Source organism: Sesamum indicum, linkage group LG6, assembly GCF_026168435.1.
Source record: "Sesamum indicum cultivar Baizhima isolate 11 linkage group LG6, ASM2616843v1, whole genome shotgun sequence".
Lineage (NCBI taxonomy): Eukaryota > Viridiplantae > Streptophyta > Magnoliopsida > Lamiales > Pedaliaceae > Sesamum > Sesamum indicum.
In genome coordinates this window covers 24,130,295-24,157,756 of record NC_142662.1, presented here as the reverse complement: position 1 = coordinate 24,157,756, position 27,462 = coordinate 24,130,295, and the positions used below count along the sequence as shown (strand labels likewise).

The 27,462-nt window shown below is 34.4% G+C and overlaps 4 protein-coding genes across 4 annotated transcripts; all 4 read left to right on the top strand.

Moving 5' to 3' along the window:
* Window positions 1-1,705: 1,705 nt before the first annotated feature.
* LOC148787939 (gamma-cadinene synthase-like) lies at window positions 1,706-4,806 on the top strand. The gene is made up of 7 exons (XM_088881204.1): window positions 1,706-1,916; window positions 2,097-2,370; window positions 2,715-3,087; window positions 3,187-3,405; window positions 3,542-3,680; window positions 3,809-4,057; window positions 4,289-4,806. The coding sequence occupies exons 1-7, from the start codon at window positions 1,788-1,790 to the stop codon at window positions 4,583-4,585; spliced, it is 1,680 nt and encodes a 559-aa protein (XP_088737330.1). The 5' UTR covers window positions 1,706-1,787; the 3' UTR covers window positions 4,586-4,806.
* A 3,334-nt stretch (window positions 4,807-8,140) lies between these two features.
* Window positions 8,141-11,242, top strand: LOC148787938 (gamma-cadinene synthase-like). The gene is made up of 7 exons (XM_088881201.1): window positions 8,141-8,352; window positions 8,533-8,806; window positions 9,151-9,523; window positions 9,623-9,841; window positions 9,978-10,116; window positions 10,245-10,493; window positions 10,725-11,242. The coding sequence occupies exons 1-7, from the start codon at window positions 8,224-8,226 to the stop codon at window positions 11,019-11,021; spliced, it is 1,680 nt and encodes a 559-aa protein (XP_088737327.1). The 5' UTR covers window positions 8,141-8,223; the 3' UTR covers window positions 11,022-11,242.
* Window positions 11,243-14,577: 3,335 nt separating this feature from the next.
* LOC148787937 (gamma-cadinene synthase-like) lies at window positions 14,578-17,678 on the top strand. Its single transcript, XM_088881239.1, has 7 exons — window positions 14,578-14,788; window positions 14,969-15,242; window positions 15,587-15,959; window positions 16,059-16,277; window positions 16,414-16,552; window positions 16,681-16,929; window positions 17,161-17,678. Exons 1-7 carry the CDS (start codon window positions 14,660-14,662, stop codon window positions 17,455-17,457), a joined length of 1,680 nt encoding a protein of 559 aa, XP_088737365.1. The 5' UTR covers window positions 14,578-14,659; the 3' UTR covers window positions 17,458-17,678.
* Window positions 17,679-21,028: 3,350 nt separating this feature from the next.
* Window positions 21,029-24,130, top strand: LOC148787936 (gamma-cadinene synthase-like). The gene is made up of 7 exons (XM_088881210.1): window positions 21,029-21,240; window positions 21,421-21,694; window positions 22,039-22,411; window positions 22,511-22,729; window positions 22,866-23,004; window positions 23,133-23,381; window positions 23,613-24,130. Exons 1-7 carry the CDS (start codon window positions 21,112-21,114, stop codon window positions 23,907-23,909), a joined length of 1,680 nt encoding a protein of 559 aa, XP_088737336.1. The 5' UTR covers window positions 21,029-21,111; the 3' UTR covers window positions 23,910-24,130.
* Window positions 24,131-27,462: the final 3,332 nt, after the last annotated feature.

Sequence of the window (27,462 nt, the reverse complement as noted above, 5' to 3'; positions counted from 1 at the left end):
AAAAGCTCGGCATTGTTGATTTGGAATTGGAATAAAAAATTGATCAATAGAACAGCTGGACAATATATTACTCATTCATTAAATTAATGGAATAAAAAATTGAGAATTCGAATTTCACATGTTGGTTTTTTCTAACTAACGGAAACACATATTGGTTATTTAATTTGCAGCTCTGAATTTCCTGCAAAAGGACAACTACAACGATTAAAGAAATTAAAATCAATCATATTTTAGTGTAGTGATTAAATCTAATACTAAGGTCACGATGGCGAAAACCCTAATATTCTATGGAAAAGACTATTTTGTTCCTGAAAACATTCAAGATCACAGTTTTATGGGGAAGACTTATCGGGTCTGGTCATGATCCGAGTCAGGTCTAGCAACCCGAACCTGGCAACCCGGGACACGCGTAAGATGCCTATTTGACCAATAAGACTCTCAGTCTTACACTCTAAATACTCCATAGTCAGTGAATTAATGGATGACCTTTTCTACTGCACTTTACTCTTTGGTCGCTCATGCTCGCCAGTGACTTGCTTTCACTACATTGATACGATTGGATTAAGTATCGGAGGGTCTTAGTTGGGGCTGCCCCAGCAAGCCTAACGATGTATTTCTCTTTTTTAAGGGCCCTTACATTAGTTTGGGAGAGGTAGCGTCCTCGAACCGATTGCAGGACCTGTTCACCCGACCAAGGAGGACGTACAGATTTCGACCCGGATCTGGTCCAACAAAACAAGTTCGACATCATGTAATTGAACTTTTTAATTATTAAAAAGAATCTTATTAGTTAGAATTCGCATCTACTTTAAATCAAAAATTAAATTTCTGTTTACAATATATTATTTTCAATAAATAAATTCAAATTTAACAGGATTTTATACTATCCGATCAGTAATATTATTTAGCTTAACATTATCATTTAACTTTAATGAATTTTAATCATATATTTTTCAGGATAATTTCATTATTTTGTATCCAAAGTATATATATATATATATATATATATATATTTTTCAGTTTATAGTACCACAAGTGTTCAAGTCGTAAAATTTGGTGACCTAAGTTTTTAGTTTTCATCCGCCTGAGTACCCTCCATTAGATTGACCGTTAAAACAGACAGTCAATCCACTTTTAGAGAAAAAATTATGTGGGAATTTATCTATATAAAAGCATGTTTGACTGCCATTTTATTCAAAACACAAAAAATTTCTATTTTGATTTCGATTTTATAATTGATGGCAATAATGCAAAAATATATATATTCAACCCAATTTCATTAGAAACAAAAGTGCTAATTCAAATCGTTATGGAAAAATCAATTTCAAACTTTTCCTCTCAATTCAAATTATTTTGGAAATAAAGACGCATGGTTAATGCGGAGTAATATGGAGATAATCGATTCTTGTATCGCGTCTTTTCTTTCTCCAATTCCATCTTTATGATGAACATTTTTTATTTCTGCATTGTCGTCTTCATCGCCATGTCTGCATATGCTCTCCTGCCAGAAATAAATAATCCCATAGTCAGAATTGAAGTGCCATTAATGCACCAGATTGAGAATCTTTCCTTGGCATGCTCTGGTATATATATATAGTAGTACTTAAAGTTGAAACGTGCTAATTAGCATTAAATTTATTAAGGTATCAGTTAAAATATAGTAAAGTTGATGACATGATACCTATAAATAAGTGAATTAGTGATTGATACATGTCAAGAAATATACAGACAGAGATTACAACATTAGAGATTGAGAGATAGGCTTTGATTATCAGCTGCATATCAAAATGGCTCCCGCTGCGACCTGTTTTGATGAAAGCCTTCCAAATCTCCCCAAGGATGGCCGCCCACCCATTACGAGTTACACCCCGAGCATGTGGGGTGATGCCTTCACTTCGTTTTCCTTGGACGATAAGGTTTGTGTACGTAGCTCTTCTATTTGTTTAGGGGGTCTATTGTACAGGGTAAAATTAAATGCAATCGATCCATGCATTTAACATGTCGATTTTATAGCATGATTTTCTTGAATTAGATAATTTTTTTATGAAACTTTATGCATCCCATGTGTTGGTAAACGATGATTGGCTTTTTTGTAGGTACAAAAAAAGTATGCTGAAGCAATTCAAGAACTAAAGCAACAAGCAAGAAGCATGCTGATGACGAAAGGAAGTACAACAATTGAGAAACTAATATTAATTGACACACTTGAGCGTTTAGGAGTGGGATATCATTTTGAGCAAGAGATTGAAGATCAACTTCGAGAAATCTTCTTTTTCCAGTCTCAAGATAAGGACCAAGACAACTATGACTTGTTCGCTACTGCGCTTCAATTTCGTCTGCTAAGGCAACATCGCTATTCTGTCTCTTGCGGTACGTTCCTTTTCTCACTTCATTTGCAATGTATATGTGGTTATTTATATCGAATCAATCTTTTTTTACTCGTCTTATTATTATACGCACACAATATATTATATATATAATGATATTATCTGATGCATCGATTTGAAGTTAACATAGGGGTTAACACATTAATACCATGCTCGAAAGAAACTTTAAAGCGGCTAAGTACATCAAGTTTTGAAATGCAGTTATGAAGTGACACATCGTGACAAGGGCTTTTTCTAGCAGGCTTTTGTTCATTTAGGCCATACTAATTTTATGAGAAATGAAACAACTTATACGATTTTAACGTGACGTATTTGATCGTCAACCAGATGTTTTCAACAAGTTTAAGGACGACGGCGGCAAATTTGAAGAAACCCTCACTGGTGATGCTAAGGGCCTGTTAAGCTTGTACGAAGCGTCCAACGTGAGGGTTCATGGCGAAGACATATTAGAAGATGCAGTCGCCTTCACAACCCATCACCTAAATCGTATGGTGCAAGAATTAGAGCCCCAACTTCAATGCCAAGTGAAGAGAGCTCTAGAGCAACCGGTTTATAGAGGCGTTCCAAGATTGGAAGCCCGCCATTACATTTCCTTTTATGAGAGGAACCAATCGAAGAATGAAATACTTCTAAAACTAGCCAAGCTGGATTTCAATTATTTGCAAAATATATATAAGAAAGAGCTCCATGATCTTTCCAGGTACGCAATACACTTATTATTACATCCATGTATTATTGAACGTGTAATAGCTAGGGTAAATCAACATATTGACTTGTCTTTTCTTTTTACATTTTAAAGGTGGTGGAACGAGCTAGATTTGGTGTCAAAACTACCTTATGCGAGAGACAGACTGGTGGAGGGCTTTTTCTGGGGCACGACTTTCCATTTCCAGCCTCAACACTCTTATGCCCGAATAGCAATTACTAAAAGTGTGGCGATGCTTACAATAATGGATGATACATATGATAACTATGCTACAGTTGAAGAAGCTGACCTTTTCACCGAGATCTTGGAAAAGTATAATATATATACTTATTTAATATAATCATTAGAATCATTTACTTGTCCTTGATTGAAAAAATAATACTAATAGTAATACTTTCATCTTGTAATTAAAGATGAATTTGAGTAAAAATTAATGTGATTCTTGCAGGTGGGATATCGATGAACTTGATCGACTTCCAGATTACATGAAAATTATATATAAGTTTATTCTAAATCTATACGAGGACTACGAAGTTGAAGCAGCCAAACAAGGAAAATTATTTGCAGTGCCTTACGCCATAGAAGCAGTAAGGACAAATTCTTACAGATCCATCCTAATTTATCTTATTGAGCGTATATTTATCTGTCTCGTCCGCTCTTTCTTAATTGTTTTTTACTGCCTTACGATGTAATTAAACATGTTGTTCATATGAAGGTGAAACAAATTGCTAAGGCTTACAACAGACATACGCAGTGGTTCTTGGGAGGACAGATGCCTACATACGAAGAGTATATTGCTAATACTGTCGTCACGAGCTGCATCTATGTCTTCCTCACCGTGGGTATCCCAGGATTAAAATCTGCCTCCAAAGAATCCATTGATTGGCTGATGAGTGAACCTAACAAAGCTCTTATAGCATCCACCAGGATTTGTCGACATGCGGATGATATCGGCAGTGACGAAGTAAGAAGCTCTAAATACATATTATACACTAAAAAATTAATGAATGACAAGAAATTTTGGTTTGTACCACAAGAATTGCGTATAAAAGATTATACGCATAAAGAGTGACAACAAAAATATTGATCACGGGTAATAACTTGATAACTTTGGGTGTAGTGCCATTTCATTTTTATGCTACCAATGACTATATTGGCTATGATATAATCAATTTTTTGGTTTTTCTTGCAAAAGCGCGAGAGCAGGGGTGGAAATATACCGACGGCAGTGGATTGCTATGTGAAGCAATATGGTGTATCAAAAGAAGAAACCGTGGACAAGTTCAAGGAACTATTTGAGAATGCGTGGAAGGATTTCAATACAGAGTGGTCAACTGAAATTTCCCCAGTGTCTAAGGACATGATGGAGCAACTTCTTAACTATGCACGTGCAGCCGAGGTCAATTACAGGAACGGGCGAGATGCGTATGCAAATCCTGAAAATTTAGCAAGAGAAATTGCTGCTGTCTTTATGGATCCCATTGCCATTTGATTAAATGGATATATGTATCTGCAACTCATCATTTAGTTCGTTGCTAAGGATTAGGTTGTTTGTGTTCTGCGTCCTCCGGGAATCAACAATAATGTATTTGAATTTTCGATTGTTGTTTGTATCGCGTCTCTAGCTAGCAAGCTATATTGTGGTTAAGGTATTGTACGATTCATCAACAAAATATTTCGTTGTATTCAATGTGTAGTGTGTCTTATTATAAATATTCTACTTGTCCTTTCGTTTTCCTATTAAAATTTTCTCTTTCATTCTTTTTTGTTCCTTTCATCAATCTAAAGTTTGATGGGAAATTTATGTAGATTATAAAATGGATTAAATGTAATTTTGGATTCGTAATTTAGGCTATTAAGCATTTTCGTCCTTTAACTTTCTATGACAGTATTTTGGGCCTGCATTTCTTTAATTCTCGTGATTTCATTCCTTTTGTTAGCTAGAGTTCATTTGCACTGGCGAGAGTAGTGAACTCCAACAAAAAAATAACTGTAATCGCAAAAATTAAAAAGATGCAGGACCAAAATAGTATGATGAAATATTAAAGAATAAAAATGATGGCGGAAATGGGCGAACAGGAACAATCGCCCATATTTTAAAATGCCACGTGAGAAACACATGTATTTCCTAATCAGAATGATGAGCTATGGCAAAAAAAAAAAAAAAAGGCAAAAATAACAACGATTAAAAATACATACGACCAAAATACTACTGAGAAAGTTAAAGGACAAAAAGGTCAAAATAGCCTAAATTACGACAACGAAAATGCATTGAAACCTTACCAAACACTACAAAAGAAACATCCTGTTGAGGATGGATTTTCAGAACAACTTTTATCACGGTTGCCGAGAAGCACCAATAAATTCCTTCGCAATATTTTTGGACATAAAAGCAAAATTTTTGGAAACGAAATCAAAATACGTCGTAACAACAGATTTTCAGGAAAACCTGAGAAACCTTATTTGCAATGACCTAGACCATTTTAAAAATTGAAGGAATCAAATTTCAAACGATTTTATAATATTTTTATTTTTATAAATTTTTTATACATTCAACTACATATTCAATATTACATCAAGTTCTTTTCAAAATTTATCATATATTACAATTATTTATTGATATCTCATATTGTAATTTTATAGAATAATTAAATCTGAAAGCCACAAAAGTTCGACTACTTTTTGCTTTTTTTCTGATTACTCAATTTTATAGTTTTCCGTATTGGGCTTGAGTTTTTTGTACCCAAACGGTGCCAACTTGAGCTCGAGCTTGAGCTAAAATATTAAATTTGCAAGCACATAAAGAGAGGTAAGCGACGTCATTTTAAAAAGTATAGGGGATAAATTATTATATGTTTTTTTAATAGGAGGGTAATTTGCTCATTTACAATATTCAGAAGTGAATTACTATTCACCCAGACCTAAACATTTCATTTAATTCGGACTCAAATCACTACTTTGTTTCTTTTTCCATGGGACTCAGATCAATGTTGTGTGAACTCAGATCACTGTTGAGACGTATCAATACGTGTGGCTGCGTTTGAAACAGGAACCAACACACACAATTATTTTGCAGCTTTAAACGTTGGAAGAGCATTGCCGGGATCATCCCCGCCGTGTCTGTAATTCTACATGCTTACAAGCTGATTAAGGAGTGTACGTTTGCAGAAGTTACCTAAAACCATCACTAAAACTCCCTAATATTGAAATCCAACATAAAGAAATAAACATGCATGCAAGAATGAAGACGCGTGTTTTACTTTTTTATTATTGTAGAAGAACTCTCTTCTGTTGCTGATTACATGTACAGTAGGTGGCAGTTAGGGATAATTATCATTTAATGCAAAAGCTCGGCATTGTTGATTTGGAATTGGAATAAAAAATTGATCAATAGAACAGCTGGACAATATATTACTCATTCATTAAATTAATGGAATAAAAAATTGAGAATTCGAATTTCACATGTTGGTTATTTCTAACTAACGGAAACACATATTGGTTATTTAATTTGCAGCTCTGAATTTCCTGCAAAAGGACAACTACAACGATTAAAGAAATTAAAATCAATCATATTTTAGTGTAGTGATTAAATCTAATACTAAGGTCACGATGGCGAAAACCCTAATATTCTATGGAAAAGACTATTTTGTTCCTGAAAACATTCAAGATCACAGTTTTATGGGGAAGACTTATCGGGTCTGGTCATGATCCGAGTCAGGTCTAGCAACCCGAACCTGGCAACCCGGGACACGCGTAAGATGCCTATTTGACCAATAAGACTCTCAGTCTTACACTCTAAATACTCCATAGTCAGTGAATTAATGGATGACCTTTTCTACTGCACTTTACTCTTTGGTCGCTCATGCTCGCCAGTGACTTGCTTTCACTACATTGATACGATTGGATTAAGTATCGGAGGGTCTTAGTTGGGGCTGCCCCAGCAAGCCTAACGATGTATTTCTCTTTTTTAAGGGCCCTTACATTAGTTTGGGAGAGGTAGCGTCCTCGAACCGATTGCAGGACCTGTTCACCCGACCAAGGAGGACGTACAGATTTCGACCCGGATCTGGTCCAACAAAACAAGTTCGACATCACGTAATTGAACTTTTTAATTATTAAAAAGAATCTTATTAGTTAGAATTCTCATCTACTTTAAATCAAAAATTAAATTTCTGTTTACAATATATTATTTTCAATAAATAAATTCAAAATTTAACAGGATTTTATACTATCCGATCAGTAATATTATTTAGCTTAACATTATCATTTAACTTTAATGAATTTTAATCATATATTTTTCAGGATAATTTCATTATTTTGTATCCAAAGTATATATATATATATATATATATATATATTTCAGTTTTAGTACCACAAGTGTTCAAGTCGTAAAATTTGGTGACCTAAGTTTTTAGTTTTCATCCGCTTGAGTACCCTCCATTAGATTGACCGTTAAAACAGACAGTCAATCCACTTTTAGAGAAAAAATTATGTGGGAATTTATCTATATAAAAGCATGTTTGACTGCCATTTTATTCAAAACACAAAAAATTTCTATTTTGATTTCGATTTTATAATTGATGGCAATAATGCAAAAATATATATATTCAACCCAATTTCATTAGAAACAAAAGTGCTAATTCAAATCGTTATGGAAAAATCAATTTCAAACTTTTCCTCTCAATTCAAATTATTTTGGAAATAAAGACGCATGGTTAATGCGGAGTAATATGGAGATAATCGATTCTTGTATCGCGTCTTTTCTTTCTCCAATTCCATCTTTATGATGAACATTTTTTATTTCTGCATTGTCGTCTTCATCGCCATGTCTGCATATGCTCTCCTGCCAGAAAATAAATAATCCCATAGTCAGAATTGAAGTGCCATTAATGCACCAGATTGAGAATCTTTCCTTGGCATGCTCTGGTATATATATATAGTAGTACTTAAAGTTGAAACGTGCTAATTAGCATTAAATTTATTAAGGTATCAGTTAAAATATAGTAAAGTTGATGACATGATACCTATAAATAAGTGAATTAGTGATTGATACATGTCAAGAAATATACAGACAGAGATTACAACATTAGAGATTGAGAGATAGGCTTTGATTATCAGCTGCATATCAAAATGGCTCCCGCTGCGACCTGTTTTGATGAAAGCCTTCCAAATCTCCCCAAGGATGGCCGCCCACCCATTACGAGTTACACCCCGAGCATGTGGGGTGATGCCTTCACTTCGTTTTCCTTGGACGATAAGGTTTGTGTACGTAGCTCTTCTATTTGTTTAGGGGGTCTATTGTACAGGGTAAAATTAAATGCAATCGATCCATGCATTTAACATGTCGATTTTATAGCATGATTTTCTTGAATTAGATAATTTTTTTATGAAACTTTATGCATCCCATGTGTTGGTAAACGATGATTGGCTTTTTTGTAGGTACAAAAAAAGTATGCTGAAGCAATTCAAGAACTAAAGCAACAAGCAAGAAGCATGCTGATGACGAAAGGAAGCACAACAATTGAGAAACTAATATTAATTGACACACTTGAGCGTTTAGGAGTGGGATATCATTTTGAGCAAGAGATTGAAGATCAACTTCGAGAAATCTTCTTTTTCCAGTCTCAAGATAAGGACCAAGACAACTATGACTTGTTCGCTACTGCGCTTCAATTTCGTCTGCTAAGGCAACATCGCTATTCTGTCTCTTGCGGTACGTTCCTTTTCTCACTTCATTTGCAATGTATATGTGGTTATTTATATCGAATCAATCTTTTTTTACTCGTCTTATTATTATACGCACACAATATATTATATATATAATGATATTATCTGATGCATCGATTTGAAGTTAACATAGGGGTTAACACATTAATACCATGCTCGAAAGAAACTTTAAAGCGGCTAAGTACATCAAGTTTTGAAATGCAGTTATGAAGTGACACATCGTGACAAGGGCTTTTTCTAGCAGGCTTTTGTTCATTTAGGCCATACTAATTTTATGAGAAATGAAACAACTTATACGATTTTAACGTGACGTATTTGATCGTCAACCAGATGTTTTCAACAAGTTTAAGGACGACGGCGGCAAATTTGAAGAAACCCTCACTGGTGATGCTAAGGGCCTGTTAAGCTTGTACGAAGCGTCCAACGTGAGGGTTCATGGCGAAGACATATTAGAAGATGCAGTCGCCTTCACAACCCATCACCTAAATCGTATGGTGCAAGAATTAGAGCCCCAACTTCAATGCCAAGTGAAGAGAGCTCTAGAGCAACCGGTTTATAGAGGCGTTCCAAGATTGGAAGCCCGCCATTACATTTCCTTTTATGAGAGGAACCAATCGAAGAATGAAATACTTCTAAAACTAGCCAAGCTGGATTTCAATTATTTGCAAAATATATATAAGAAAGAGCTCCATGATCTTTCCAGGTACGCAATACACTTATTATTACATCCATGTATTATTGAACGTGTAATAGCTAGGGTAAATCAACATATTGACTTGTCTTTTCTTTTTACATTTTAAAGGTGGTGGAACGAGCTAGATTTGGTGTCAAAACTACCTTATGCGAGAGACAGACTGGTGGAGGGCTTTTTCTGGGGCACGACTTTCCATTTCCAGCCTCAACACTCTTATGCCCGAATAGCAATTACTAAAAGTGTGGCGATGCTTACAATAATGGATGATACATATGATAACTATGCTACAGTTGAAGAAGCTGACCTTTTCACCGAGATCTTGGAAAAGTATAATATATATACTTATTTAATATAATCATTAGAATCATTTACTTGTCCTTGATTGAAAAAATAATACTAATAGTAATACTTTCATCTTGTAATTAAAGATGAATTTGAGTAAAAATTAATGTGATTCTTGCAGGTGGGATATCGATGAACTTGATCGACTTCCAGATTACATGAAAATTATATATAAGTTTATTCTAAATCTATACGAGGACTACGAAGTTGAAGCAGCCAAACAAGGAAAATTATTTGCAGTGCCTTACGCCATAGAAGCAGTAAGGACAAATTCTTACAGATCCATCCTAATTTATCTTATTGAGCGTATATTTATCTGTCTCGTCCGCTCTTTCTTAATTGTTTTTTACTGCCTTACGATGTAATTAAACATGTTGTTCATATGAAGGTGAAACAAATTGCTAAGGCTTACAACAGACATACGCAGTGGTTCTTGGGAGGACAGATGCCTACATACGAAGAGTATATTGCTAATACTGTCGTCACGAGCTGCATCTATGTCTTCCTCACCGTGGGTATCCCAGGATTAAAATCTGCCTCCAAAGAATCCATTGATTGGCTGATGAGTGAACCTAACAAAGCTCTTATAGCATCCACCAGGATTTGTCGACATGCGGATGATATCGGCAGTGACGAAGTAAGAAGCTCTAAATACATATTATACACTAAAAAATTAATGAATGACAAGAAATTTTGGTTTGTACCACAAGAATTGCGTATAAAAGATTATACGCATAAAGAGTGACAACAAAAATATTGATCACGGGTAATAACTTGATAACTTTGGGTGTAGTGCCATTTCATTTTTATGCTACCAATGACTATATTGGCTATGATATAATCAATTTTTTGGTTTTTCTTGCAAAAGCGCGAGAGCAGGGGTGGAAATATACCGACGGCAGTGGATTGCTATGTGAAGCAATATGGTGTATCAAAAGAAGAAACCGTGGACAAGTTCAAGGAACTATTTGAGAATGCGTGGAAGGATTTCAATACAGAGTGGTCAACTGAAATTTCCCCAGTGTCTAAGGACATGATGGAGCAACTTCTTAACTATGCACGTGCAGCCGAGGTCAATTACAGGAACGGGCGAGATGCGTATGCAAATCCTGAAAATTTAGCAAGAGAAATTGCTGCTGTCTTTATGGATCCCATTGCCATTTGATTAAATGGATATATGTATCTGCAACTCATCATTTAGTTCGTTGCTAAGGATTAGGTTGTTTGTGTTCTGCGTCCTCCGGGAATCAACAATAATGTATTTGAATTTTCGATTGTTGTTTGTATCGCGTCTCTAGCTAGCAAGCTATATTGTGGTTAAGGTATTGTACGATTCATCAACAAAATATTTCGTTGTATTCAATGTGTAGTGTGTCTTATTATAAATATTCTACTTGTCCTTTCGTTTTCCTATTAAAATTTTCTCTTTCATTCTTTTTTGTTCCTTTCATCAATCTAAAGTTTGATGGGAAATTTATGTAGATTATAAAATGGATTAAATGTAATTTTGGATTCGTAATTTAGGCTATTAAGCATTTTCGTCCTTTAACTTTCTATGACAGTATTTTGGGCCTGCATTTCTTTAATTCTCGTGATTTCATTCCTTTTGTTAGCTAGAGTTCATTTGCACTGGCGAGAGTAGTGAACTCCAACAAAAAAATAACTGTAATCGCAAAAATTAAAAAAAGATGCAGGACCAAAATAGTATGATGAAATATTAAAGAATAAAAATGATGGCGGAAATGGGCGAACAGGAACAATCGCCCATATTTTAAAATGCCACGTGAGAAACACATGTATTTCCTAATCAGAATGATGAGCTATGGCAAAAAAAAAAAAAAAAGGCAAAAATAACAACGATTAAAAATACATACGACCAAAATACTACTGAGAAAGTTAAAGGACAAAAAGGTCAAAATAGCCTAAATTACGACAACGAAAATGCATTGAAACCTTACCAAACACTACAAAAGAAACATCCTGTTGAGGATGGATTTTCAGAACAACTTTTATCACGGTTGCCGAGAAGCACCAATAAATTCCTTCGCAATATTTTTGGACATAAAAGCAAAATTTTTGGAAACGAAATCAAAATACGTCGTAACAACAGATTTTCAGGAAAACCTGAGAAACCTTATTTGCAATGACCTAGACCATTTTAAAAATTGAAGGAATCAAATTTCAAACGATTTTATAATATTTTTATTTTTATAAATTTTTTATACATTCAACTACATATTCAATATTACATCAAGTTCTTTTCAAAATTTATCATATATTACAATTATTTATTGATATCTCATATTGTAATTTTATAGAATAATTAAATCTGAAAGCCACAAAAGTTCGACTACTTTTTGCTTTTTTTCTGATTACTCAATTTTATAGTTTTCCGTATTGGGCTTGAGTTTTTTGTACCCAAACGGTGCCAACTTGAGCTCGAGCTTGAGCTAAAATATTAAATTTGCAAGCACATAAAGAGAGGTAAGCGACGTCATTTTAAAAAGTATAGGGGATAAATTATTATATGTTTTTTTAATAGGAGGGTAATTTGCTCATTTACAATATTCAGAAGTGAATTACTATTCACCCAGACCTAAACATTTCATTTAATTCGGACTCAAATCACTACTTTGTTTCTTTTTCCATGGGACTCAGATCAATGTTGTGTGAACTCAGATCACTGTTGAGACGTATCAATACGTGTGGCTGCGTTTGAAACAGGAACCAACACACACAATTATTTTGCAGCTTTAAACGTTGGAAGAGCATTGCCGGGATCATCCCCGCCGTGTCTGTAATTCTACATGCTTACAAGCTGATTAAGGAGTGTACGTTTGCAGAAGTTACCTAAAACCATCACTAAAACTCCCTAATATTGAAATCCAACATAAAGAAATAAACATGCATGCAAGAATGAAGACGCGTGTTTTACTTTTTTATTATTGTAGAAGATCTCTCTTCTGTTGCTGATTACATGTACAGTAGGTGGCAGTTAGGGATAATTATCATTTAATGCAAAAGCTCGGCATTGTTGATTTGGAATTGGAATAAAAAATTGATCAATAGAACAGCTGGACAATATATTACTCATTCATTAAATTAATGGAATAAAAAATTGAGAATTCGAATTTCACATGTTGGTTATTTCTAACTAACGGAAACACATATTGGTTATTTAATTTGCAGCTCTGAATTTCCTGCAAAAGGACAACTACAACGATTAAAGAAATTAAAATCAATCATATTTTAGTGTAGTGATTAAATCTAATACTAAGGTCACGATGGCGAAAACCCTAATATTCTATGGAAAAGACTATTTTGTTCCTGAAAACATTCAAGATCACAGTTTTATGGGGAAGACTTATCGGGTCTGGTCATGATCCGAGTCAGGTCTAGCAACCCGAACCTGGCAACCCGGGACACGCGTAAGATGCCTATTTGACCAATAAGACTCTCAGTCTTACACTCTAAATACTCCATAGTCAGTGAATTAATGGATGACCTTTTCTACTGCACTTTACTCTTTGGTCGCTCATGCTCGCCAGTGACTTGCTTTCACTACATTGATACGATTGGATTAAGTATCGGAGGGTCTTAGTTGGGGCTGCCCCAGCAAGCCTAACGATGTATTTCTCTTTTTTAAGGGCCCTTACATTAGTTTGGGAGAGGTAGCGTCCTCGAACCGATTGCAGGACCTGTTCACCCGACCAAGGAGGACGTACAGATTTCGACCCGGATCTGGTCCAACAAAACAAGTTCGACATCACGTAATTGAACTTTTTAATTATTAAAAAGAATCTTATTAGTTAGAATTCTCATCTACTTTAAATCAAAAATTAAATTTCTGTTTACAATATATTATTTTCAATAAATAAATTCAAAATTTAACAGGATTTTATACTATCAGATCAGTAATATTATTTAGCTTAACATTATCATTTAACTTTAATGAATTTTAATCATATATTTTTCAGGATAATTTCATTATTTTGTATCCAAAGTATATATATATATATATATATATATATTTCAGTTTTAGTACCACAAGTGTTCAAGTCGTAAAATTTGGTGACCTAAGTTTTTAGTTTTCATCCGCTTGAGTACCCTCCATTAGATTGACCGTTAAAACAGACAGTCAATCCACTTTTAGAGAAAAAATTATGTGGGAATTTATCTATATAAAAGCATGTTTGACTGCCATTTTATTCAAAACACAAAAAATTTCTATTTTGATTTCGATTTTATAATTGATGGCAATAATGCAAAAATATATATATTCAACCCAATTTCATTAGAAACAAAAGTGCATATTCAAATCGTTATGGAAAAATCAATTTCAAACTTTTCCTCTCAATTCAAATTATTTTGGAAATAAAGACGCATGGTTAATGCGGAGTAATATGGAGATAATCGATTCTTGTATCGCGTCTTTTCTTTCTCCAATTCCATCTTTATGATGAACATTTTTTATTTCTGCATTGTCGTCTTCATCGCCATGTCTGCATATGCTCTCCTGCCAGAAAATAAATAATCCCATAGTCAGAATTGAAGTGCCATTAATGCACCAGATTGAGAATCTTTCCTTGGCATGCTCTGGTATATATATATAGTAGTACTTAAAGTTGAAACGTGCTAATTAGCATTAAATTTATTAAGGTATCAGTTAAAATATAGTAAAGTTGATGACATGATACCTATAAATAAGTGAATTAGTGATTGATACATGTCAAGAAATATACAGACAGAGATTACAACATTAGAGATTGAGAGATAGGCTTTGATTATCAGCTGCATATCAAAATGGCTCCCGCTGCGACCTGTTTTGATGAAAGCCTTCCAAATCTCCCCAAGGATGGCCGCCCACCCATTACGAGTTACACCCCGAGCATGTGGGGTGATGCCTTCACTTCGTTTTCCTTGGACGATAAGGTTTGTGTACGTAGCTCTTCTATTTGTTTAGGGGGTCTATTGTACAGGGTAAAATTAAATGCAATCGATCCATGCATTTAACATGTCGATTTTATAGCATGATTTTCTTGAATTAGATAATTTTTTTATGAAACTTTATGCATCCCATGTGTTGGTAAACGATGATTGGCTTTTTTGTAGGTACAAAAAAAGTATGCTGAAGCAATTCAAGAACTAAAGCAACAAGCAAGAAGCATGCTGATGACGAAAGGAAGTACAACAATTGAGAAACTAATATTAATTGACACACTTGAGCGTTTAGGAGTGGGATATCATTTTGAGCAAGAGATTGAAGATCAACTTCGAGAAATCTTCTTTTTCCAGTCTCAAGATAAGGACCAAGACAACTATGACTTGTTCGCTACTGCGCTTCAATTTCGTCTGCTAAGGCAACATCGCTATTCTGTCTCTTGCGGTACGTTCCTTTTCTCACTTCATTTGCAATGTATATGTGGTTATTTATATCGAATCAATCTTTTTTTACTCGTCTTATTATTATACGCACACAATATATTATATATATAATGATATTATCTGATGCATCGATTTGAAGTTAACATAGGGGTTAACACATTAATACCGTGCTCGAAAGAAACTTTAAAGCGGCTAAGTACATCAAGTTTTGAAATGCAGTTATGAAGTGACACATCGTGACAAGGGCTTTTTCTAGCAGGCTTTTGTTCATTTAGGCCATACTAATTTTATGAGAAATGAAACAACTTATACGATTTTAACGTGACGTATTTGATCGTCAACCAGATGTTTTCAACAAGTTTAAGGACGACGGCGGCAAATTTGAAGAAACCCTCACTGGTGATGCTAAGGGCCTGTTAAGCTTGTACGAAGCGTCCAACGTGAGGGTTCATGGCGAAGACATATTAGAAGATGCAGTCGCCTTCACAACCCATCACCTAAATCGTATGGTGCAAGAATTAGAGCCCCAACTTCAATGCCAAGTGAAGAGAGCTCTAGAGCAACCGGTTTATAGAGGCGTTCCAAGATTGGAAGCCCGCCATTACATTTCCTTTTATGAGAGGAACCAATCGAAGAATGAAATACTTCTAAAACTAGCCAAGCTGGATTTCAATTATTTGCAAAATATATATAAGAAAGAGCTCCATGATCTTTCCAGGTACGCAATACACTTATTATTACATCCATGTATTATTGAACGTGTAATAGCTAGGGTAAATCAACATATTGACTTGTCTTTTCTTTTTACATTTTAAAGGTGGTGGAACGAGCTAGATTTGGTGTCAAAACTACCTTATGCGAGAGACAGACTGGTGGAGGGCTTTTTCTGGGGCACGACTTTCCATTTCCAGCCTCAACACTCTTATGCCCGAATAGCAATTACTAAAAGTGTGGCGATGCTTACAATAATGGATGATACATATGATAACTATGCTACAGTTGAAGAAGCTGACCTTTTCACCGAGATCTTGGAAAAGTATAATATATATACTTATTTAATATAATCATTAGAATCATTTACTTGTCCTTGATTGAAAAAATAATACTAATAGTAATACTTTCATCTTGTAATTAAAGATGAATTTGAGTAAAAATTAATGTGATTCTTGCAGGTGGGATATCGATGAACTTGATCGACTTCCAGATTACATGAAAATTATATATAAGTTTATTCTAAATCTATACGAGGACTACGAAGTTGAAGCAGCCAAACAAGGAAAATTATTTGCAGTGCCTTACGCCATAGAAGCAGTAAGGACAAATTCTTACCGATCCATCCTAATTTATCTTATTGAGCGTATATTTATCTGTCTCGTCCGCTCTTTCTTAATTGTTTTTTACTGCCTTACGATGTAATTAAACATGTTGTTCATATGAAGGTGAAACAAATTGCTAAGGCTTACAACAGACATACGCAGTGGTTCTTGGGAGGACAGATGCCTACATACGAAGAGTATATTGCTAATACTGTCGTCACGAGCTGCATCTATGTCTTCCTCACCGTGGGTATCCCAGGATTAAAATCTGCCGCCAAAGAATCCATTGATTGGCTGATGAGTGAACCTAACAAAGCTCTTATAGCATCCACCAGGATTTGTCGACATGCGGATGATATCGGCAGTGACGAAGTAAGAAGCTCTAAATACGTATTATACACTAAAAAATTAATGAATGACAAGAAATTTTGGTTTGTACCACAAGAATTGCGTATAAAAGATTATACGCATAAAGAGTGACAACAAAAATATTGATCACGGGTAATAACTTGATAACTTTGGGTGTAGTGCCATTTCATTTTTATGCTACCAATGACTATATTGGCTATGATATAATCAATTTTTTGGTTTTTCTTGCAAAAGCGCGAGAGCAGGGGTGGAAATATACCGACGGCAGTGGATTGCTATGTGAAGCAATATGGTGTATCAAAAGAAGAAACCGTGGACAAGTTCAAGGAACTATTTGAGAATGCGTGGAAGGATTTCAATACAGAGTGGTCAACTGAAATTTCCCCAGTGTCTAAGGACATGATGGAGCAACTTCTTAACTATGCACGTGCAGCCGAGGTCAATTACAGGAACGGGCGAGATGCGTATGCAAATCCTGAAAATTTAGCAAGAGAAATTGCTGCTGTCTTTATGGATCCCATTGCCATTTGATTAAATGGATATATGTATCTGCAACTCATCATTTAGTTTGTTGCTAAGGATTAGGTTGTTTGTGTTCTGCGTCCTCCGGGAATCAACAATAATGTATTTGAATTTTCGATTGTTGTTTGTATCGCGTCTCTAGCTAGCAAGCTATATTGTGGTTAAGGTATTGTACGATTCATCAACAAAATATTTCGTTGTATTCAATGTGTAGTGTGTCTTATTATAAATATTCTACTTGTCCTTTCTTTTTTCTATTAAAATTTTCTCTTTCATTCTTTTTTGTTCCTTTCATCAATCTAAAGTTTGATGGGAAATTTATGTAGATTATAAAATGGATTAAATGTAATTTTGGATTCGTAATTTAGGCTATTAAGCATTTTCGTCCTTTAACTTTCTATGACAGTATTTTGGGCCTGCATTTCTTTAATTCTCGTGATTTCATTCCTTTTGTTAGCTAGAGTTCATTTGCACTGGCGAGAGTAGTGAACTCCAACAAAAAAATAACTGTAATCGCAAAAATTAAAAAGATGCAGGACCAAAATAGTATGATGAAATATTAAAGAATAAAAATGATGGCGGAAATGGGCGAATAGGAACAATCGCCCATATTTTAAAATGCCACGTGAGAAACACATGTATTTCCAAATCAGAATGATGAGCTATGGAGAAAAAAAAAAAAAAGGCAAAAATAACAACGATTAAAAATACATACGACCAAAATACTACTGAGAAAGTTAAAGGACAAAAAGGTCAAAATAGCCTAAATTACGACAACGAAAATGCATTGAAACCTTACCAAACACTACAAAAGAAACATCCTGTTGAGGATGGATTTTCAGAACAACTTTTATCAAGGTTGCCGAGAAGCACCAATAAATTCCTTCGCAATATTTTTGGACATAAAATCAAAATTTTTGGAAACGAAATCAAAATACGTCGTAACAACAGATTTTCAGGAAAACCTGAGAAACCTTATTTGCAATGACCTAGACCATTTTAAAAATTGAAGGAATCAAATTTCAAACGATTTTATGATATTTTTATTTTTATAAATTTTTTATACATTCAACTACATATTCAATATTACATCAAGTTCTTTTCAAAATTTATCATATGTTACAATTATTTATTGATATCTCATATTGTAATTTTATAGAATGATTAAATCTGAAAGCCACAAAAGTTCGACTACTTTTTGGTTTTTTTCTATCAGAATGTTTTTTTCTGATTACTCAATTTTATAGTTTTCCGTATTGGGCTTGAGTTTTTTGTACCCAAACGGTGCCAACTTGAGCTCGAGCTTGAGCTAAAATATTAAATTTGCAAGCACATAAAGAGAGGTAAGCGACGTCATTTTAAAAAGTATAGGGGATAAATTATTATATGTTTTTTAATAGGAGGGTAATTTGCTCATTTACAATATTCAGAAGTGAATTACTATTCACCCAGACCTAAAGATTTCATTTAATTCGGACTCAAATCACTACTTTGTTTCTTTTTCCATGGGACTCAGATCAATGTTGTGTGAACTCAGATCACTGTTGAGACGTATCAATACGTGTGGCTGCGTTTGAAACAGGAACCAACACACACAATTATTTTGCAGCTTTAAACGTTGGAAGAGCATTGCCGGGATCATCCCCGCCGTGTCTGTAATTCTACATGCTTACAAGCTGATTAAGGAGTGTACGTTTGCAGAACTTACCTAAAACCATCACTAAAACTCCCTAATATTGAAATCCAACATAAAGAAATAAACATGCATGCAAGAATGAAGACGCGTGTTTTACTTTTTTATTATTGTAGAAGAACTCTCTTCTGTTGCTGATTACATGTACAGTAGGTGGCAGTTAGGGATAATTATCATTTAATGCAAAAGCTCGGCATTGTTGATTTGGAATTGGAATAAAAAATTGATCAATAGAACAGCTGGACAATATATTACTCATTCATTAAATTAATGGAATAAAAAATTGAGAATTCGAATTTCACATGTTGGTTATTTCTAACTAACGGAAACACATATTGGTTATTTAATTTGCAGCTCTGAATTTCCTGCAAAAGGACAACTACAACGATTAAAGAAATTAAAATCAATCATATTTTAGTGTAGTGATTAAATCTAATACTAAGGTCACGATGGCGAAAACCCTAATATTCTATGGAAAAGACTATTTTGTTCCTGAAAACATTCAAGATCACAGTTTTATGGGGAAGACTTATCGGGTCTGGTCATGATCCGAGTCAGGTCTAGCAACCCGAACCTGGCAACCCGGGACACGCGTAAGATGCCTATTTGACCAATAAGACTCTCAGTCTTACACTCTAAATACTCCATAGTCAGTGAATTAATGGATGACCTTTTCTACTGCACTTTACTCTTTGGTCGCTCATGCTCGCCAGTGACTTGCTTTCACTACATTGATACGATTGGATTAAGTATCGGAGGGTCTTAGTTGGGGCTGCCCCAGCAAGCCTAACGATGTATTTCTCTTTTTTAAGGGCCCTTACATTAGTTTGGGAGAGGTAGCGTCCTCGAACCGATTGCAGGACCTGTTCACCCGACCAAGGAGGACGTACAGATTTCGACCCGGATCTGGTCCAACAAAACAAGTTCGACATCACGTAATTGAACTTTTTAATTATTAAAAAGAATCTTATTAGTTAGAATTCTCATCTACTTTAAATCAAAAATTAAATTTCTGTTTACAATATATTATTTTCAATAAATAAATTCAAAATTTAACAGGATTTTATACTATCCGATCAGTAATATTATTTAGCTTAACATTATCATTTAACTTTAATGAATTTTAATCATATATTTTTCAGGATAATTTCATTATTTTGTATCCAAAGTATATATATATATATATATATATATATATTTCAGTTTTAGTACCACAAGTGTTCAAGTCGTAAAATTTGGTGACCTAAGTTTTTAGTTTTCATCCGCCTGAGTACCCTCCATTAGATTGACCGTTAAAACAGACAGTCAATCCACTTTTAGAGAAAAAATTATGTGGGAATTTATCTATATAAAAGCATGTTTGACTGCCATTTTATTCAAAACACAAAAAATTTCTATTTTGATTTCGATTTTATAATTGATGGCAATAATGCAAAAATATATATATTCAACCCAATTTCATTAGAAACAAAAGTGCTAATTCAAATCGTTATGGAAAAATCAATTTCAAACTTTTCCTCTCAATTCAAATTATTTTGGAAATAAAGACGCATGGTTAATGCGGAGTAATATGGAGATAATCGATTCTTGTATCGCGTCTTTTCTTTCTCCAATTCCATCTTTATGATGAACATTTTTTATTTCTGCATTGTCGTCTTCATCGCCATGTCTGCATATGCTCTCCTGCCAGAAAATAAATAATCCCATAGTCAGAATTGAAGTGCCATTAATGCACCAGATTGAGAATCTTTCCTTGGCATGCTCTGGTATATATATATAGTAGTACTTAAAGTTGAAACGTGCTAATTAGCATTAAATTTATTAAGGTATCAGTTAAAATATAGTAAAGTTGATGACATGATACCTATAAATAAGTGAATTAGTGATTGATACATGTCAAGAAATATACAGACAGAGATTACAACATTAGAGATTGAGAGATAGGCTTTGATTATCAGCTGCATATCAAAATGGCTCCCGCTGCGACCTGTTTTGATGAAAGCCTTCCAAATCTCCCCAAGGATGGCCGCCCACCCATTACGAGTTACACCCCGAGCATGTGGGGTGATGCCTTCACTTCGTTTTCCTTGGACGATAAGGTTTGTGTACGTAGCTCTTCTATTTGTTTAGGGGGTCTATTGTACAGGGTAAAATTAAATGCAATCGATCCATGCATTTAACATGTCGATTTTATAGCATGATTTTCTTGAATTAGATAATTTTTTTATGAAACTTTATGCATCCCATGTGTTGGTAAACGATGATTGGCTTTTTTGTAGGTACAAAAAAAGTATGCTGAAGCAATTCAAGAACTAAAGCAACAAGCAAGAAGCATGCTGATGACGAAAGGAAGCACAACAATTGAGAAACTAATATTAATTGACACACTTGAGCGTTTAGGAGTGGGATATCATTTTGAGCAAGAGATTGAAGATCAACTTCGAGAAATCTTCTTTTTCCAGTCTCAAGATAAGGACCAAGACAACTATGACTTGTTCGCTACTGCGCTTCAATTTCGTCTGCTAAGGCAACATCGCTATTCTGTCTCTTGCGGTACGTTCCTTTTCTCACTTCATTTGCAATGTATATGTGGTTATTTATATCGAATCAATCTTTTTTTACTCGTCTTATTATTATACGCACACAATATATTATATATATAATGATATTATCTGATGCATCGATTTGAAGTTAACATAGGGGTTAACACATTAATACCATGCTCGAAAGAAACTTTAAAGCGGCTAAGTACATCAAGTTTTGAAATGCAGTTATGAAGTGACACATCGTGACAAGGGCTTTTTCTAGCAGGCTTTTGTTCATTTAGGCCATACTAATTTTATGAGAAATGAAACAACTTATACGATTTTAACGTGACGTATTTGATCGTCAACCAGATGTTTTCAACAAGTTTAAGGACGACGGCGGCAAATTTGAAGAAACCCTCACTGGTGATGCTAAGGGCCTGTTAAGCTTGTACGAAGCGTCCAACGTGAGGGCTCATGGCGAAGACATATTAGAAGATGCAGTCGCCTTCACAACCCATCACCTAAATCGTATGGTGCAAGAATTAGAGCCCCAACTTCAATGCCAAGTGAAGAGAGCTCTAGAGCAACCGGTTTATAGAGGCGTTCCAAGATTGGAAGCCCGCCATTACATTTCCTTTTATGAGAGGAACCAATCGAAGAATGAAATACTTCTAAAACTAGCCAAGCTGGATTTCAATTATTTGCAAAATATATATAAGAAAGAGCTCCATGATCTTTCCAGGTACGCAATACACTTATTATTACATCCATGTATTATTGAACGTGTAATAGCTAGGGTAAATCAACATATTGACTTGTCTTTTCTTTTTACATTTTAAAGGTGGTGGAACGAGCTAGATTTGGTGTCAAAACTACCTTATGCGAGAGACAGACTGGTGGAGGGCTTTTTCTGGGGCACGACTTTCCATTTCCAGCCTCAACACTCTTATGCCCGAATAGCAATTACTAAAAGTGTGGCGATGCTTACAATAATGGATGATACATATGATAACTATGCTACAGTTGAAGAAGCTGACCTTTTCACCGAGATCTTGGAAAAGTATAATATATATACTTATTTAATATAATCATTAGAATCATTTACTTGTCCTTGATTGAAAAAATAATACTAATAGTAATACTTTCATCTTGTAATTAAAGATGAATTTGAGTAAAAATTAATGTGATTCTTGCAGGTGGGATATCGATGAACTTGATCGACTTCCAGATTACATGAAAATTATATATAAGTTTATTCTAAATCTATACGAGGACTACGAAGTTGAAGCAGCCAAACAAGGAAAATTATTTGCAGTGCCTTACGCCATAGAAGCAGTAAGGACAAATTCTTACCGATCCATCCTAATTTATCTTATTGAGCGTATATTTATCTGTCTCGTCCGCTCTTTCTTAATTGTTTTTTACTGCCTTACGATGTAATTAAACATGTTGTTCATATGAAGGTGAAACAAATTGCTAAGGCTTACAACAGACATACGCAGTGGTTCTTGGGAGGACAGATGCCTACATACGAAGAGTATATTGCTAATACTGTCGTCACGAGCTGCATCTATGTCTTCCTCACCGTGGGTATCCCAGGATTAAAATCTGCCTCCAAAGAATCCATTGATTGGCTGATGAGTGAACCTAACAAAGCTCTTATAGCATCCACCAGGATTTGTCGACATGCGGATGATATCGGCAGTGACGAAGTAAGAAGCTCTAAATACATATTATACACTAAAAAATTAATGAATGACAAGAAATTTTGGTTTGTACCACAAGAATTGCGTATAAAAGATTATACGCATAAAGAGTGACAACAAAAATATTGATCACGGGTAATAACTTGATAACTTTGGGTGTAGTGCCATTTCATTTTTATGCTACCAATGACTATATTGGCTATGATATAATCAATTTTTTGGTTTTTCTTGCAAAAGCGCGAGAGCAGGGGTGGAAATATACCGACGGCAGTGGATTGCTATGTGAAGCAATATGGTGTATCAAAAGAAGAAACCGTGGACAAGTTCAAGGAACTATTTGAGAATGCGTGGAAGGATTTCAATACAGAGTGGTCAACTGAAATTTCCCCAGTGTCTAAGGACATGATGGAGCAACTTCTTAACTATGCACGTGCAGCCGAGGTCAATTACAGGAACGGGCGAGATGCGTATGCAAATCCTGAAAATTTAGCAAGAGAAATTGCTGCTGTCTTTATGGATCCCATTGCCATTTGATTAAATGGATATATGTATCTGCAACTCATCATTTAGTTCGTTGCTAAGGATTAGGTTGTTTGTGTTCTGCGTCCTCCGGGAATCAACAATAATGTATTTGAATTTTCGATTGTTGTTTGTATCGCGTCTCTAGCTAGCAAGCTATATTGTGGTTAAGGTATTGTACGATTCATCAACAAAATATTTCGTTGTATTCAATGTGTAGTGTGTCTTATTATAAATATTCTACTTGTCCTTTCTTTTTCCTATTAAAATTTTCTCTTTCATTCTTTTTTGTTCCTTTCATCAATCTAAAGTTTGATGGGAAATTTATGTAGATTATAAAATGGATTAAATGTAATTTTGGATTCGTAATTTAGGCTATTAAGCATTTTCGTCCTTTAACTTTCTATGACAGTATTTTGGGCCTGCATTTCTTTAATTCTCGTGATTTCATTCCTTTTGTTAGCTAGAGTTCATTTGCACTGGCGAGAGTAGTGAACCCCAACAAAAAAATAACTGTAATCGCAAAAATTAAAAAGATGCAGGACCAAAATAGTATGATGAAATATTAAAGAATAAAAATGATGGCGGAAATGGGCGAACAGGAACAATCGCCCATATTTTAAAATGCCACGTGAGAAACACATGTATTTCCTAATCAGAATGATGAGCTATGGCAAAAAAAAAAAAAAGGCAAAAATAACAACGATTAAAAATACATACGACCAAAATACTACTGAGAAAGTTAAAGGACAAAAAGGTCAAAATAGCCTAAATTACGACAACGAAAATGCATTGAAACCTTACCAAACACTACAAAAGAAACATCCTGTTGAGGATGGATTTTCAGAACAACTTTTATCAAGGTTGCCGAGAAGCACCAATAAATTCCTTCGCAATATTTTTGGACATAAAAGCAAAATTTTTGGAAACGAAATCAAAATACGTCGTAACAACAGATTTTCAGGAAAACCTGAGAAACCTTATTTGCAATGACCTAGACCATTTTAAAAATTGAAGGAATCAAATTTCAAACGATTTTATAATATTTTTATTTTTATAATTTTTTTATACATTCAACTACATATTCGATATTACATCAAGTTCTTTTCAAAATTTATCATATATTACAATTATTTATTGATATCTCATATTGTAATTTTATAGAATAATTAAATCTGAAAGCCACAAAAGTTCGACTACTTTTTGCTTTTTTTCTGATTACTCAATTTTATAGTTTTCCGTATTGGGCTTGAGTTTTTTGTACCCAAACGGTGCCAACTTGAGCTCGAGCTTGAGCTAAAATATTAAATTTGCAAGCACATAAAGAGAGGTAAGCGACGTCATTTTAAAAAGTATAGGGGATAAATTATTATATGTTTTTTTAATAGGAGGGTAATTTGCTCATTTACAATATTCAGAAGTGAATTACTATTCACCCAGACCTAAACATTTCATTTAATTCGGACTCAAATCACTACTTTGTTTCTTTTTCCATGGGACTCAGATCAATGTTGTGTGAACTCAGATCACTGTTGAGACGTATCAATACGTGTGGCTGCGTTTGAAACAGGAACCAACACACACAATTGTTTTGCAGCTTTAAACGTTGGAAGAGCATTGCCGGGATCATCCCCGCCGTGTCTGTAATTCTACATGCTTACAAGCTGATTAAGGAGTGTACGTTTGCAGAAGTTACCTAAAACCATCACTAAAACTCCCTAATATTGAAATCCAACATAAAGAAATAAACATGCATGCAAGAATGAAGACGCGTGTTTTACTTTTTTATTATTGTAGAAGAACTCTCTTCTGTTGCTGATTACATGTACAGTAGGTGGCAGTTAGGGATAATTATCATTTAATGCAAAAGCTCGGCATTGTTGATTTGGAATTGGAATAAAAAATTGATCAATAGAACAGCTGGACAATATATTACTCATTCATTAAATTAATGGAATAAAAAATTGAGAATTCGAATTTCACATGTTGGTTTTTTCTAACTAACGGAAACACATATTGGTTATTTAATTTGCAGCTCTGAATTTCCTGCAAAAGGACAACTACAACGATTAAAGAAATTAAAATCAATCATATTTTAGTGTAGTGATTAAATCTAATACTAAGGTCACGATGGCGAAAACCCTAATATTCTATGGAAAAGACTATTTTGTTCCTGAAAACATTCAAGATCACAGTTTTATGGGGAAGACTTATCGGGTCTGGTCATGATCCGAGTCAGGTCTAGCAACCCGAACCTGGCAACCCGGGACACGCGTAAGATGCCTATTTGACCAATAAGACTCTCAGTCTTACACTCTAAATACTCCATAGTCAGTGAATTAATGGATGACCTTTTCTACTGCACTTTACTCTTTGGTCGCTCATGCTCGCCAGTGACTTGCTTTCACTACATTGATACGATTGGATTAAGTATCGGAGGGTCTTAGTTGGGGCTGCCCCAGCAAGCCTAACGATGTATTTCTCTTTTTTAAGGGCCCTTACATTAGTTTGGGAGAGGTAGCGTCCTCGAACCGATTGCAGGACCTGTTCACCCGACCAAGGAGGACGTACAGATTTCGACCCGGATCTGGTCCAACAAAACAAGTTCGACATCATGTAATTGAACTTTTTAATTATTAAAAAGAATCTTATTAGTTAGAATTCACATCTACTTTAAATCAAAAATTAAATTTCTGTTTACAATATATTATTTTCAATAAATAAATTCAAATTTAACAGGATTTTATACTATCCGATCAGTAATATTATTTAGCTTAACATTATCATTTAACTTTAATGAATTTTAATCATATATTTTTCAGGATAATTTCATTATTTTGTATCCAAAGTATATATATATATATATATATATATATTTTTCAGTTTATAGTACCACAAGTGTTCAAGTCGTAAAATTTGGTGACCTAAGTTTTTAGTTTTCATCCGCCTGAGTACCCTCCATTAGATTGACCGTTAAAACAGACAGTCAATCCACTTTTAGAGAAAAAATTATGTGGGAATTTATCTATATAAAAGCATGTTTGACTGCCATTTTATTCAAAACACAAAAAATTTCTATTTTGATTTCGATTTTATAATTGATGGCAATAATGCAAAAATATATATATTCAACCCAATTTCATTAGAAACAAAAGTGCTAATTCAAATCGTTATGGAAAAATCAATTTCAAACTTTTCCTCTCAATTCAAATTATTTTGGAAATAAAGACGCATGGTTAATGCGGAGTAATATGGAGATAATCGATTCTTGTATCGCGTCTTTTCTTTCTCCAATTCCATCTTTATGATGAACATTTTTTATTTCTGCATTGTCGTCTTCATCGCCATGTCTGCATATGCTCTCCTGCCAGAAATAAATAATCCCATAGTCAGAATTGAAGTGCCATTAATGCACCAGATTGAGAATCTTTCCTTGGCATGCTCTGGTATATATATATAGTAGTACTTAAAGTTGAAACGTGCTAATTAGCATTAAATTTATTAAGGTATCAGTTAAAATATAGTAAAGTTGATGACATGATACCTATAAATAAGTGAATTAGTGATT